General features: G+C 41.3%; 1 protein-coding gene across 2 annotated transcripts in view; it reads left to right on the top strand.

Moving 5' to 3' along the window:
* LOC125460536 (copine-9-like) overlaps positions 1 to 15739 on the top strand; it is a 428858-nt gene that overhangs the window by 173479 nt on the left and 239640 nt on the right. For both annotated transcript variants that reach the window (XM_059649788.1, XM_059649789.1), the window contains one exon: positions 5097 to 5200. In XM_059649788.1, the coding sequence (XP_059505771.1) occupies positions 5097 to 5200 (104 nt within the window). The remainder of the gene's footprint in view (positions 1 to 5096; positions 5201 to 15739) is intronic.

The raw sequence follows: 15739 nt of genomic DNA, 5'->3' as shown, positions 1-15739 counted from the left end.
TGTCTGGTTGCTGTCAAAAGGCTGCCTCTGATCCTCTGCACTTTCTTAGGTACTACCATTCAACATGAACTCCATTGCCTTGTTATTTCTCCCAAAATGCATCACCTCACACTTTTCAGGACAAAATTCCTTTTGCCACTGTTCAACTCCTATTTACCAACCTGTATTCCTGAGGGTTTCCACTGTGCTATTTACCACATCTCCAGCTCAGTTCTGAAGAAGGGTCCCTGGACCTGAAACGTTAACTCTGCTTTTCCTCGACAGATGCTGCCAGACATTCTGAGTTTCACCAGAAATTTTTGTTTATGTTTGCTGCCAGTTTTTGTGTGGTCTACGAATTTATAGGTCATACTTCCAACTTTCATGACAAGATCATTGATGGACAAAAGATACAGCACTGAACCCTGTGGTGTGATCCTGGACACAGAATTCCAGTCACAATATCTCCCATCACCCTCTGCTTCCTGCCACTAAGCAAATTTTGGATCCAAGATAACAAAGTGTGAAGCTGGATGAACACAGCAGGCCAAGCAGCATCACAGGAGCACAAAAGCTGACGTGTCAGGCCTAGACCCTTCATGAGATTGGATCCCATGGGCTCTATACCTATTAGCTTTCTCAAAGGCCAAATGTCAATTAAATGAGACTCTGAGCACACAGGAAGAATTTGACATGGAGGGTCCCTTCTCTCTGACAGGCAGGATACTTCTTGGTCTTGTTTGAAAGTCCTGGTGGTGAGTGTTTCTGCCACATTGCACTGAAACCCTGTGTTGTAACCATCCTTTCACCGTAGGATCCTGCAAATATTATCTGCAGACAACTGCCTGATAGACCTGTGATCAAAAGTGCTTTCTGCACAAATCTTTCCACAAAGGACAGATGGTACTGCATAGCCCAACCAATCAGAGTGTTCGGTTGCTATGGGTACCACCCCCCCATCCCACCTTTTGGAGCACCAGTTTTAGATAGAACCTCAGCATGTAATGATACTTGGCGCTTGTGCACCAAGGGTTTACATTCTGCTTGACGTAGTTGCACACAAAGGTGGTCATTGCGATGAAGGTCATTTCTTTTTCCGCACTTTCCCTAGAGGTTTGTATATCGTGTCCCTTCAGGCAGCTAAATTTTCACTTTCTTGATAAGGTAGAAGATGATGACCACAAGGTGTAGGTGCAGGGTATGTCCCAGACCCACATCTTATAGAGCAAGACCAATAGGGCCTCATACCTGATGAACAGGTTCTTAACCACAATGGAATTTATAGAATCCCTACAGTGTGGAAACAGGCCCTTCAGCCCAACAAGTCCACACCAACCATTGGAGCATCCCACCCAGACACATCACCTCATATCACACCTAAGCTACATATCCCTGAACACAATGGGCAATTTAACATGGCCAATCCACCTCGCCTGCACATCTTTGGACTGCGGGAGGAAACCGGAGCACCTGGAGGAAACCCACACAGACATGGAGAAAATGTGCAAACTCCACACAGACAGTCATCCAAGGGTGGAACTGAACCCAGATCCCTGGCACTGTGAGACAACAGTGCTGACCACTAACCCACCATGCCACCCCTGGAGAAGGAATGTGGCTCCCAGGTGTCTAGTTCTATTCTATCATGGCTATGCCAATAACTTTAAGAAAAGAAAATAAACCAACATTTTGTCAGTATTATTTATGAGGAACAGTGTAGAGATAGTGTCACCTTCTCTACTTAAGTTCCAAGTTGTCAACTCCGGGATGGTCTGTATAGCACAATGGCTCAGTAGTGCCTCACAGTACCAGGGACCCAGGTTTGATTCTACCCTAGGGCAACTGTATGTGTGGAGTTTGCATATTTGCCCCGTGTCAATGTGGGTTTCCTCCAGGTGCTCCCGTTTCATCCCATAGCCCAAAAATGCCCAGTTTAGGTGGATTGGCCATGCTAAATTGCCCGTAGCATTCAGGGATGTCCAGGCTATCTGGATTAGCAATGGCAAACCTGCGGGATTTTTGGGATGGGGGTTTCTGTGTCTGGGCCTGGGTGAGATACTCTTTGGAGGATTGGTGCAGGACTTGATGGGCCAAGTGGCCTCTTTCTGCACAGTAGGGCTTTTACGATTCCAGGTAGATGCTTGCGTCTGCATGCTGTCAGATGAAAAATAGATTGAAAAGAAAAGTAGGCAGAGCAAATTGAAATCAGTTCTGCTGGAGTTGAGTATCCTAGCAATGATACAAAGACAGAAATTGCTTGAAAATCTCAGCAGGTCTGGCAGCATCTCTGGAGAGAAAGCAGTGTTAACATTTCAGGCCCAGTGACCCTTCTTCAGAAGAAGACCATTTTCAATCTTCCGTTCCCCTTTCGTGAAAGGCAGAAGTTTAAGGCAAATAAGATTTGGTGACTTAATTTACTGAAGTAAGTATGTATGTTGCAGTCTGTTGGGCGTGCATGCAGGAATGGAGTGCCACCACCACTTTTAAGGTAGTATCATGTGACCTTCTCTTTGTCCAAAGATGTCAGAGGTATGTTCTTTACACAGAGAGTGGTGGGCATGTGGAATGTGCTGCCGGCAGTGGTAGTGGAGTCAGATATTTTAGAGACTTTTAAGTGACTCTTGGATAGGCTCACAGAGGATATTAAAATATAGCTATGCAGGGTAGATTGGTCTTAGTAGGATAATAGGTCAGCACAACATTGTGGGTTGAAGGGCCTTTCAGTAGACTGTCAGGTTTGAAGTGATTTGAGGTAAGATGGAGTCTGAATCACAAGTTACTTGCCGTAATGTTGCGGGTCATAATGTAACAATGAGCTTCTGTGCTGTACTGTTCTATGTTCAATGTTCTAAACTGAACAAATGCTGGAAAGACTCAGCAGATTAGACAGCAGTTAGAGAGAGGATCAGGGTTAACATTTACCGTTCACATGCCCTTTTTCAGACTGAAGAAGGAAAGAAATAAGCTGGTGGAAGTGGAGATGGGATAGGACTGAAGGGAACACAAACAAACAAATGTTGGTTGCCCACAGAGGTCTGTAATAGGGTGGAGGCTGTGGAGATTATATAAATTTTGACCTTTTAGGAGAAATAATCTGTCCAGCTCTCATTTTATCATAGATCTTTTATGTTGTTCTTCCTGATCCTTCTCCCCAAAATCCCCCACCCAACTTTCCCTAGATTGAAACTCTTACATTCCTACCTTGCTTCAGTTCTGATGAAAAATTGTGAACTTGAAATATTACTTGCTTTCTCTCTTCACAGATGCTGCCAGACATTCTGAGTTTCACCAGCATTTACTGCTTTTATTTTAGATTTCCAGCATGTGTATTGGTGATTACTATACCTGGAAGTACATTCATCATAAAGGTGCTGTGCCAGGAACAAGCAGGCTTTTTACTGTGAACAGATATTAGACAGAAACATTGCTAAGAATTGTTAATGAAAATGGTTCTGAAAGAGTTAGAGTTTGAGTTAAAGCAGAAGTTGCTGGAAAAGTTCAACAGGTCTGACAGCATCTGTAGATAGAAACCACAGTTAACATTTCAGAAGAAGAGTCACTGGATTTAAATATTAACTGTTTTCTCCCTACAGATGCTGTCAAACCAACTGAATTTCTCCAGCAATTTCTATTTTTGTTTCTGATTTCCAGCATCCATATTTCTTTGTTTTGTTTTCAAGTTTGAGCTAGCTAAATGGTCTGACAGAGTTTTTTCCTTGATGTGGCAAAGCCTACGTTAACTTTCATAATATAATTAACTGGGTATGGATATCATGTCATTGAAATATCCAACAGACATTAATTACAACTAACTCTTAAGTACAAACATTCAATTCCTCAGATTCACAAGTATCTAGATTAATGTTAAGCTATTAGTTACAACAGAGGGATCTGCTTTCAGTAGAGTGTCAGGCTTGAAGTGATTTGAGGTGAGATGGAGTCTGAATCACAGGTTACTTGCCGTAATGTTGCGGGTCATAATGTAACAATGAGCTTCTCCCAGTATAATGATATAACATAGCTTCTGGGTGGCATGTCCATTATACCCTGGTGTGGTCTCCAAAGGAGATAGATTTGTCTCCCCTCCCTCCTGTTAGCAATGTTTAGTCTGGTGAAGAGTTAAATTAATGCGCCTATGGTATGTTATATAACATACCTTTATAATTCACCTGTGGGATATGGGCCTTTGGCCAGCATTTATTGCCTATCCCTATTTGTCCTTGAGTCATAGTGGTAAACTGCCTTCCAGTTACCTGAGATTAGACCTCTTCTGCTGAGGCTTATTCTTGACCTAGCCTCCACCCCAGACTACTGATCAGCCCCTTCAACTAGAAGAGTAGGGAGGAATGGTAGAAGCACTCTCCATCAAGGTAAAGTCACAGTTGTTGGTGTTACACCAGGATACCTCTTGGCATCAGGGCTGTGTATCATTGTCTAATGACACAGAAATGTGCAATGATTGCTTTAAAAATCATATCCCATAAATGAATGGGTGAAGAGCAGAGTTTTGGTTCAATTGCTTTCATATGCCCATGAATCAGAGATCTCAGTAAAATTATTACAATTGGTGCAATGCTCCTGGAGATTGGGATGAGATAATACTGTAAGAGTTTTCACTAATGAAAGCTGTTCATTGAAAGTGAGCTAGCTGTAGCCATAAAGCCCTCCATGTTGATTTGTCCACGTACACTCCAGTCTTAGTGTGCTTTGGGATGGTGGCTGGTACCTGGGGCTCCAATATACCAGCACAAGCTGGAATGTTTCGCTGAGAATGTTGGAATATGGGTGAGGGTGAAAAAGAAATGAAGGAGCATCAGAGAAAAATGTAATTCAGTACAAGTCTAGGAAATGGCATCAGATGGAACGCAGTATGTCCAAAACAGAATTAATCAATAAACCATTACACCACATTATTTCTAGAACTGCTGCGCTCCATCTGTTGCAATCAGTGCGCTGCTGCTGATTGTCCTTGTCCAAGAGCTTGAGAAACCCTTGAGTGTTTCATTCTTTGAAGGCAGTTGTTAACTGAGTGATTGCTGTGTGCTTCCAAAGCCCGTTGTAGACAAATTAATTCATTCTGTCTTTTTTGGGTGTTTTTTTCTCCTTTCTTCTCTCAGTATGGAAGGACCGAAGTCATTGAAAATGCATTGAACCCAGATTTTGTGCGTAAGTTCGTCCTGGATTACTTCTTTGAAGAGAAGCAGAACCTGCGTTTTGATGTGTGAGTAATAACATCTCTTTCTGCCAGACGCCACGCACTGCTCTCTGTGTCCTTGAGTAAGCCTCAATAATGCTGAAAACCAATGAGTGAACAATAATGTGTAAACAAGGCCAGTCAGTCTATGGGCAAAAGCAATAAATACAAAATATTTCAGGTACTACTGCCTTTGTTTAACAAGAAAAGAATGCATTCATAATATCAACCTCATAAAATTACTAACAATTATGCCAGTTATGTACCTGCATGCTTCTGCCAACCCCATCTCTGTGCACAAATCAGCCACATTAGGGGCATTTAAACTGTCCTTGGTTAAGCAGATGGATGATGATGGGATAGTGTAAGGGGATGGGCTTAGATTAGTTGACAGGTTGGCGCAACATCGAGGGCCAAAGGGTCTGTTCTGAGCTGTATTGTTCTGTGTTTTATGTTCTAAGTGTATGGTAAAAGCTCACTATAGCTTTAGAGGGAAAATTGATACTTTTCTATTATTCACAATGAGTATCCTTCATAGAAAGTGTCAATTTTCGGATTTAATTCATGATGGAATATCTAAAAAGCATCTCAAACAAAAGACTGCTTACCTCCCTCTCCTCTCCACACAGACACTAGGGCTGATTTTTAATTTTCAGCAGTGGTGGGAGACAGGCACTAATGGGTTGGCGGTCTGTAAACAGTTTGAAAGAAAATTGGGTGGTGTATGTGAGTAGTTGATCCACTATCATCCATTTGTCTCAACACCATATGTTAAAATCTACCCTACAAATAACATTTTGCAAAGACTTTAGATTTGTGCAGACTGGGAATGAATGGGAAGTGTATTGAATATGATAATTGGATGAATTACTTATTATCAAGCACTACTATTGTGTATTTTGCGATGGCTGTATGCATTTGTTATTGTCCAAATATGTGCTTTTGCTGACAATCTAACTGCACAATTGTAACAGTATTGTAAGGTTGGGCAGGGCACTTGTGGATTAGAAAGCAGGATGTTACAATTTGGTGTTTTTAAAATATTGATGTTTGTAAAATGATAGGGAGAAGGCATTGCAAGGTCCCTTTAAAAGATGATGTGCTTTTTCGAGGCTTGGAGAGGAAAGAAAAAAGTATCCATGGACAGTTTGTGAGTCTGTAGGCACACAGAAGCCCCTGAATTGAAACATGTGTTTTAAAAGGCTGTGTAGTTAGCAATCCAGGCAGCAGTTTTGTTTTGTTGTTGAGACAACCAGTTCAAATATCAGCCAAATTATTAAAATCAGGCATTTAGATACAGAAAACCAATTAAATATAAATCCGGTGGTTTTGACAACATAGGACTAGTCCTATTATATTTCTGACTGAGTGGAGAAGGCTCAGAACATTCTGGAAAATGTGCCCTAGCTATAATTTCGAGGGACTAAGTTCTAATTTATTTTGTTTTTGTTGAAATAAGTAGGAATTGCACTTATTGGAACAGCATAATATTAGAGATAGTAGAAACTGCCGATGCTGGAGAATTTGAGATAACTCAGTGTGAAGCTGGATGAACACAGCAGGTCAAGCAACATCAGAGGAGCAGGAAAATTTGATGAAGGGTCTCGAACCGAAACGTCAAACTTTCCTGCTCCCCTAATGCTGCTTGGCCTGCTGTGTTCATCCAGCTTCACACCATGTTATCTCAGCATAACATTAGAGTTTTGTTTTATTCTGGAATAGTTAGTATTAGAGGGAGTTGTTTGCTTTATTAGTAGCTCAGTAAATTTGTCCACTAGTAGAATTAATAAATAAATTGTTACTTGTTGATGACAGAGAGAGTGTTAGTGGTTTATTTCATTCAACCACTTCTTTATAACAGATTGGAGGTGAAAGGCAGGTTGTACCACTTTTCACACTTCTTTTAATAGATTGTAGGGTGAGATGAGCCTCTCTGGGTATTTTAGTTATCAGAAGTGGGATTCACCTCCACTTTATAATAGATTAGGTGCTCCTCTGGGATTTGAACCCGGGACCTCTCACACTCTTCCTCTCCTATTATTTTACAACCATCAATACTTTAAAACACTAACTTCTAATGTCCTGCCTTCCAATCCACAAGCACTCTACTCAACATCGCAACAACAGGAAGGCAATCAAATAGGAATTGGCTTTGTTTGTTGAATTCTTATAACAAGGCTGAGAATAAAGGGTGAAAATATGACCCTTGAGGGGCAAGGATCTAGAAATCCCATTGAAACTTGAAGTTACATTTTGAAATGTCACCATTGTCACGATGTTTTAAACACACTCTTGCCTTGTTCACAAATCCTGGAGTTTCATTAAATCTTCAAATCACACGAGTGTTACTTGAGAGATGGAAGGTACATTGTGTCACAGTCCATAATTGCAGGCTTTGGTCTCAGTGTCCAACTCACTTTGCTGATTATATAAACAGATTATATCCCTTCATAATAACAAAAGTGGAGGTCTCAAAATAGTGGAAATTTTCCCATTCATTATGGGAATCAGATCACTTATGCCAAATCCTTGCTGACTTCATGCTCCATTGAATTCTGCCTTTCAGTTTGGCATGGTGGCTCAGTGATTAGCACTGCTGCATCACAGTGCTGAGGCCTGGGATTGATTCCACCCTTGGGAGATAGTCTGTGTGGAGTTTTCACGTTCTCTCCATGTCTGTGTGGGTTTCCTCTCATGGACAAAGATGCGCAGATTAGGTGGATTGGCCATGCTAAAATGCCTCTAGTGTTCAGGGATGTGCAGGTTGGTGGATTAACTGTGGGAAATTTGGGGTTAAGGGCATAGGGTAGGGAAGTAGATCTGGTTTGGATGCTCATCAGAGGGTTGGTGTGGACTTGATGGGCCAAATGACCTGCTTCCTCACTGTAAGGGTTCTATGATTTCCATATGATACCACCAGCTTCCTAGTTTCAACATTGATCTGTTGGCCTAGTAGTCACTTAGATATCTTTAAATGGCTATAGTTTTATAGCGGAGGTCATTGGGCCTCATTCCTAGAAGGGCAGGGGCAGTAAATATTGCCTCTTCAAGTTCTCCTCCGGACAACATGCTGACTTGGAGTTATATCACCCTTTCTTTCAAAGCCGCTGACTTTCATGGTCACAGATCAACAATATCCTGGAATTCCCTCACTAATAATGCTGTGATAATAGCTCCATCATAAGGACGGCAGAAAGTCAAAATGGCACCTAATCACTACCTTGTCCAGGACAATTAGGGATATACAATAAATTCTGGCTGAACCAGTGGCACCCATATCCCATGAGCCAGCGAAAACAATCCATTGCTCTGCTTCTGCTCACGTATCTATTTAGTTAATAATGCAATGGCACTAAGCCATGGAATTGACCACAAAAGATCAGCTGCCATGGAATGTCAGGAGCTGCTTTCAATGCATTTAAGCTCAGCTGGTTGTTTTAATTTAAGGATGTTTTCCAGCTTTTCTTGTTTCTTTTTCTACCTGCCAGAGAATTTACTCAGGAGATTTTCGCTGGGCATATCATACTCACTATCTGGCAGCTTTCTGGCAGGCAGTCCAATTTTTTGAACAATTGAAGGAGCAATCTTCTTTTTTGAAATACAGGTCCCTTGAAGTTTGCATCTCTGTTCTCTAAAGCAGAGCTATGATGTGAACTGGCTTTCCAAACAGCTCTGAGTACACCAGTGCTCTCTTTTTGAACACATTTTCCAAGATCCGCAGGATTTCAATGCTGTGCTTAGCAGGATAAGAATGAAGAATGGTGCATCATCTTCAGTAATACATTCAGCAGTCAGCCTGGCAGTGGTGACTTGGCATTTTGTTAATCTGGCAAAAGGAAATTGGGTTATTGGAGTGTTGTGTGTGTGTGTACCTGCAACAGTTCCGTGGAGGTTCTTAAATATGCTGCTGTGCCATGCCTCAAGCCTCGGTATCTCTGACGCTGACTACCTGTGTGTCATGCAATAGTATCAGCGCTTGCAATGTTGTGACACCCCTTCCTGTGCAAGTTATCACTGTCCTATTGTTTTTCCCAGCTTCTTCTTTGAAAAGAGTAAAAGTGGACTAATATGCGCTCCAGGCAAAAGATTTCAACGTGCATGAGCCGGCTTACCATATGTGTGCGATGACAGAAAGAAACGGCAAGTGTGGCCAAGAGGGACAAGTCGAGTGAGCCCTGTAGCAACATTTCAGTGTGTGACCAAGACCAGGAAGAGTTGCAGCAAAGCCTCCCTTGTTGATTTATGGAGAACCATGGCAAGCAGACAAGGGAATAGATAGCACTACGGCAGAGTTCTCATCAGTCTGTGTCAAAAATATGACAGTGTGATATAGGTCCTCAATGTGTAATTATTAAATACTACAGCTAGATTTGGGGAAAAATGCTAATTTTCTCCTGGTGTTATGCCATGTCTTGCTATGTCTGTCCATCTAGTTGTATAAAACTCTGGTGCGGCCGCACTTGGAGTACTGTGTACAGTTCTGGTCACCGCATTATAAGAAGGATGTGGAAGCTTTGGAAAGGGTGCAGAGGAGATTTACTAGGATGTTGGCTGGTAAGGAGGGAAGGTCTTACAGGGAAAGGCTGAGGGACTTGAGGCTGTTTTCATTAGAGAGAAGAAGGTTGAGAGGTGACTTAATTGAAACATATAAAGTAATCAGATGGTTAGATAGGGTGGTAGGGAGAGCCTTTTTCCTAGGATGGTGATGGCGAGCACGAGGGGGCATAGCTTTAAATTGAGGGGTGAAAGATATAGGACAGATGTCAGAGGTAGTTTCTTTACTCAAAGAGTAGTAAGGGAATGGAACGCTTTGCTTGCAACGGTAGTAGATTTGCCAACTTTAGGTACATTTAAGTCGTCATTGGATAAGCATATGGACGTATATGGAATAGTGTAGGTTAGATGTGCTTGAGATCGGTATGACAGGTCGGCACAACATCGAGGGCCAAAGGACCTGTACTGTGCTGTAATGTTCTATGTTCTATGTTGTTCCACGGGCACGAGGAAATACTAGGAGGTTTATCAAGATGGGGATGGGGAGTGGGGCTGTGTAGGCAAGAGGACTCTCACGCAGGTCTTGACGTTGAAGACTGCCTTGACACTATCTGGGCTAGCTGACTGAGAGGCAACACATGGGGCACTAGCAGTATGACTGTGGGCGCTGGTGTCACTGTGGTAATTTTACTGGACTAGCACAGGACACTTCTCTGAAAAACACAGATTTACACACCACTACTGCAGCTGATGGAATTTAAATTCAATTAATAAAGTTGAGCTTGAAAGCTCATCTCAGTAATGATGACCACGAAATATTATCAATTGTTGTAAAAAGCCATCTGGTTTACTAATGTCCTTTCACTTTCTTTTGGCACCCATCTGTCTCAGGAGATGATTGAATGTGCCCAGGGTGTATGTCATTTCTGAATTGAACATTGTCTGTACAGGTCAATTTATGAATGGCAGACCCTGCTGCAGCTGACACAGATAATTTAGTACTGGTCTGAGGGCAGCACTGGTTTTCCTTCCAGAGGGCTGTCTTTTCTGCCTGTTTTGTTTTGACCACCAATTTTTCCACACCCTTCCTGACTGCTTACCTCTTGACATGCTAGTGATCCTCAGGTGCTTCCTATGTATTAACTCCTTCCTGTTCAATTTGATGGCATTCTGAGAGGTATCCTTGTTTTGGAGATATGAGTGACCTGTCAATCTTGTGCTAATGGTGAGTGCCTGGAGAACTCACCTTTGGGGTTGCAGCTATCATCTTCGTGGCTTAAACATACACAGAAAACTGGAGAAACTCAACAGGTCTGGCAGCATCTGCTGCGAGAGAAACAGAATTAATGTTCCGAATTCTCCATTTGGCAGACATGACCCAGTCAACTCAGCCACTGTGGGCTGAAATGAGTAGACATGCTGGAGATCCCTCTACAATGATGTACTTCTACATTTAACACTGCTTTGCCAGGAAGCTTTTCCCTTTGTTTCCCTGCCATTATTCATTCATGCTCCTTTTCAGCTCTCTCAGATTCCCTTTAAAGTTTCCTCTTGCAAATTTTGTACTCCTCTAGAACGTCTGCTGTTTTGAGCCTTCAGTATCAGCCATAAATCTCACTTTTTCTCTTTATCTCTTTCTGTAAATCTCTTCATGTCCTGGGTTCACAGATTTGTTGGACCCATCCTTTGTCTTTATTGGAACATGTTGGCCCTGAACTCCCACTATTTCCTTCTTGAATACATTCTACAGTTCTGACACAGATTTACCTAAAAGCTTCAAGTCCAATCTGGCCAAATCATAACCCATCTTATTAAAATTGACCTTCCCCTAGTTTAGAACTTTGATTTCAGGCCCATCCTTGTCCTTTTCCAAAACAACCTTGAATCTAACAGCATTATGATTGCTGTCTACAAAATGCTCCCATGCTGATACTTTAACTACTTGTACGGCTTCACTCCCTAAATTTAATCCGTGACCGCCCCTTCTCTTGTAGGGCCTTCTACGCACTGGCTTAAGCAAAGCTCTTCTGGATGCATTTTAAGAATTCCACTCCCTGTATACCTTTCACGCTATGACTACCCCTATTATTTTCTACTATCACTGCTACGCTACTTGTACACTTTTTTCTTTTCAGAAACCCTTCCCTTAAGGCCCTTAAGTCCCCTTGCAGCAACTCATCTTGTTGAATTCTGTGATAAAGATCACAAGTGCTGCAGCCATGAGCTAAGGAGACATCCTCCAGTACCATCACTCCATTTCCCTCCTTTCCAAATGTGTTATGGGTAACCATGCTTAGCCTCTTTCACTCAGTACAGCTTTCCATAAGAGGGCTAGACTGCGATTAAGGAACTGGAAGCTTCCTGGAGAACTGCAATTTAGGTACATTGTTTAATTCCCTGTTGAACATACTAGCAGCCAATATTAATAAAATGGAACAGCTGTGAACAATTCTTTATCTGCTTGTCTCTTAGATTTCTTAGTGGTAGACATATTTTTTATGGATAAAAAGATCAGCCACTTTGAATAAACTGGTTAGTTACTCCTTTGAATCGGGTGCAATGGATAAGGCATTCACTATTGGAAGGAATCTTATGTTACTTAAAGTGAAATTATATTAAGTTGGGGTTAGGCTGTTAATCCCTTTTCTGAGACCTGTTCAATGGGACTGCAGACAAATGTACTGATTAATGCAAAGCTGGATGAACACAGCAGGTCAAGCAGCATCAGAGGAGCAGGAAAGCTTGACATTTCAGGTCAAGACCTTTCTTCAGAAAATCTCAGATTTCATCGCAGTTATCTCAGATTCTCCTGGATCGGCAGTTCCTCCTATCTCTGGACTGATTAATTTGTCTGTTTAGTGTGACAGCTGTAGCTCAGTTGATAGCACTCTTGCCGTGGACTCTGAAGGTTTTGAGTTTAGCTTCACTTGAGCACAGAAATCAAGGCTGACACTCCAACGCAGTACTGACGGTGTGTTGGAGGTACTGAGTTTTGGATTGGACGCCTGTCTTTCTTTGCAGTTGGATGTAAAAAATCCCATGGCACTATTTCAAAGAAGAGCAGGAGAATTGTTCCAGATGTCTCAATCAGTATTTATCTCTCAATCAGCATCAAAAAAATCGATTAACTAGTATTATTATCACATTGCTGTTGCCGGGAGATTGAGGGCTGTGGTTGCGGTGATCCAACTTTAGAACAGTGACTACTCACTGCAAGTTCTTTTTCTCTGGTGCACTTATATGTCATGATGCTTGTGACAAGTGCAATAGAAATGCACATCTTTATTTTTGCAGATCTCTGGTCCTTTTATGTGCTGATTGAAAACCACGCTTTTGTTGAGCTGGATCCAATATTTTAGATGTTAGCTATTGCTTCTTAAAATGGTGATTGGCAAATAAATCTGTTCAGTGTCTTGCATTACTGATATTAGTCATCTTCAGCTGAGATGTAATGGAACATTATTGTGTTCATCCTGATTACTTTGCATGAAATGTAAACTTCACCCACTGAAGACATGAACTTGCCCAAGGAAGCTGGCTGGTGGATTGGCTATGAGAACAACTATCTGCACAAATCCGATTTATAAGAGCATATTCCCCTTGTGTGGATGAGGGATAATCATCTTCTTTGGCTAACCCTATTTCAACTTATTAATTTTAACCAAATCCTTTAGACAGGGCAAAATAATAGTATTTAATAGTATAATCCTAGATCTTTACAACACACAAACAAATCTACGTCAATGTTTATACTCCTTCTGACCTTTTCTTACCTTACGTTGTCTCATCCTATCACCACGTTCTTTCAATCTTTTCTACCCTTGTACTTATCTAGTTTCCCCTTAAGTACATCTGTGCTAAACCATTCCATGTGGTACTGAGTTTTCCACATTCCCAGCACTCTTTGAGATTGTCATAAAGGTGAAAGATGCAACAAAATAAAGTTTGAAATAGTTAAAAAAAATTCAGAAATAACCTTTCTCATAAATATTCAGTGTAAGGAATTGAAAGAACTGTACTATCTCCATAAATTGGGGATGGTAGTGGAAAGTTGCAAGTGTTCCTATCCCATCACTTGGCCCTTGACTGCTTTATCTAACAAGCTAAAGCATTCAGTAGGGCAGCAAGCAAACAGAAGATTGTTAAAATGAATTTGCTTCTCTCCTTCTCTGAGAAAGCTTCCAAAACAATCCTGAGACTGCATGTCTGTTGGGAGACAGCTGACAAGAAGACTTCAAACTGATCTCTCATTTACAGACAAGCTTAGACCTCTGCCATCCTTTGCAGCTATCAGCAGTGTAATTACTTCCTTACATTTTTGTTCTTACCTTCCATCCTCTTGTCATTTTTTAAAATAAATCAGTTCTTCACTTTCACCTAACATTGTTTGATCTTTGACAATGGCTATTAATATTGCTTTTCTGGATAGTTACTTAACTTTGAAGTCTGATGGTAGTAACAGGAGTTTCTGGATGTATATATTCACCAGCTTTTGCAATACAAAGGAAATCTAATACAGTCCAGTAAAAGGAAAATGAACTTAGTTGGCCAAATTCGAAGGCTTTGCCTCATTTATATCCAAGATGTCTGGCCTGGCCTAACATTCCATCAAAGGGCCCCAGCAGCAATTTTAATGATCTAATCTGAACCACCCTTAGTTTTGAGTATTAGGGGAGGCAGTGGTCCAGTAACTGGACAAAGAATCCAGAGTAACATTCTGGGGATTTAGGTTCAAATCCTGCCATGGCAGATGGTGGAATTTGCATTCAAAGGGAAAAAAAGTCTGGAATAAAGAGTCTAACAATGACTGTGAATCCATTGCTGATTGTTGGAAAAACCCATCTGGTTCACCAATGTCCTTTAGGGAAGGAAACTGCCCTCCTTACCTGGTCTAGCCTACAAGTGACTCCAGACCCGCAGCAATGTGGTTGACTCCTAATTATTAGGGATGGCACATTAATGTTGGCTTATCCAGTGATGCCCTCATCCCATGAATGAATAAAAAAAATGAATCCCACGATAGCAGATGTTGGAATTTGAATTCAATAAAAATCTGGATAACTACTGATAACCATGGAACCACTTTTGATTGTCAGGATAAGAATGACCTTGTTCACTAAGTTCATAAAGCAGTTGCAGAATATTCAAATATATAAATCTCTAACAACAATCTACTAGTATTAGGAACAAGATTTCATAGTTTACTTGATTCCCTGCTGAGCTAAGGAGCTGGTGTGTGCCTTTATAGGAGACAACCTGTCATTAAAAAGGTACTTAAGCTGTTAAATACTAGTCTGACTTTGTGCACTAAATGCTGAAATTTCTTGAAATTCACAGGGAGATTAAAGGTGAGCTGACATTTTTTGTGAGATTATTGGTGGAGCGGTGGATACTGTTGAACAATGTTTACAAATCACTGGTATGCATAAGTTGCTGAATGTTTACACAGTGCTGATGTATCCCTGAATTGAATTGAAGTAGCTTCATTGTCACATGTATTTCCATGAGCCCAGTGAAAAGTTTACAACTTACCACTTATGGTGCTATCTTAGGTGCAAAAGTGTCTAGGTACAGATTCTTGAGTAGAAATTCTCTGTACTTTTGTTGGTGGATCTTATTAACGAATTTGAGAAATTCCATTTATACAAACCACAGTAACCACCTGGGACAGCTTTACCATTTTTTTTCTCCATCTTAATTCCCACTGTAGATCCAAGTATCAGGCAGGGAGTGGAAGGTATAGGGTAGGGTGTGTGGAAACAAGACAATAAGAGACGTGGAGGCTCGGCTTATCTTAATCACTTAATTCAAGCAACAGGATGTAGCCTCTGCTTGACACCTGGTAAGATTAAATACCTATATGGAGAGAGATAACACAAACAATTGTCAGGAGGCTGACCCCAGAGCTCTGTGAGGATAGTCATTGTCATGATCCAGATGATTGAGAGAGGCTGAAAGCTTGTACCCACAATCAGGAATCTAGGGCCTAGAAGGGTATTAGTGGCAATGGGGAATCCTGTAAAAACTGCAAAACATACCTCGTGTGACCCAGTATTTGACTCTTGCTCAGTT

The sequence above is a fragment of the Stegostoma tigrinum genome, chromosome 11 (assembly GCF_030684315.1).
Source record: "Stegostoma tigrinum isolate sSteTig4 chromosome 11, sSteTig4.hap1, whole genome shotgun sequence".
Taxonomy (NCBI): domain Eukaryota; kingdom Metazoa; phylum Chordata; class Chondrichthyes; order Orectolobiformes; family Stegostomatidae; genus Stegostoma; species Stegostoma tigrinum.
This window is presented reverse-complemented; position numbering and strand designations above follow the sequence as displayed.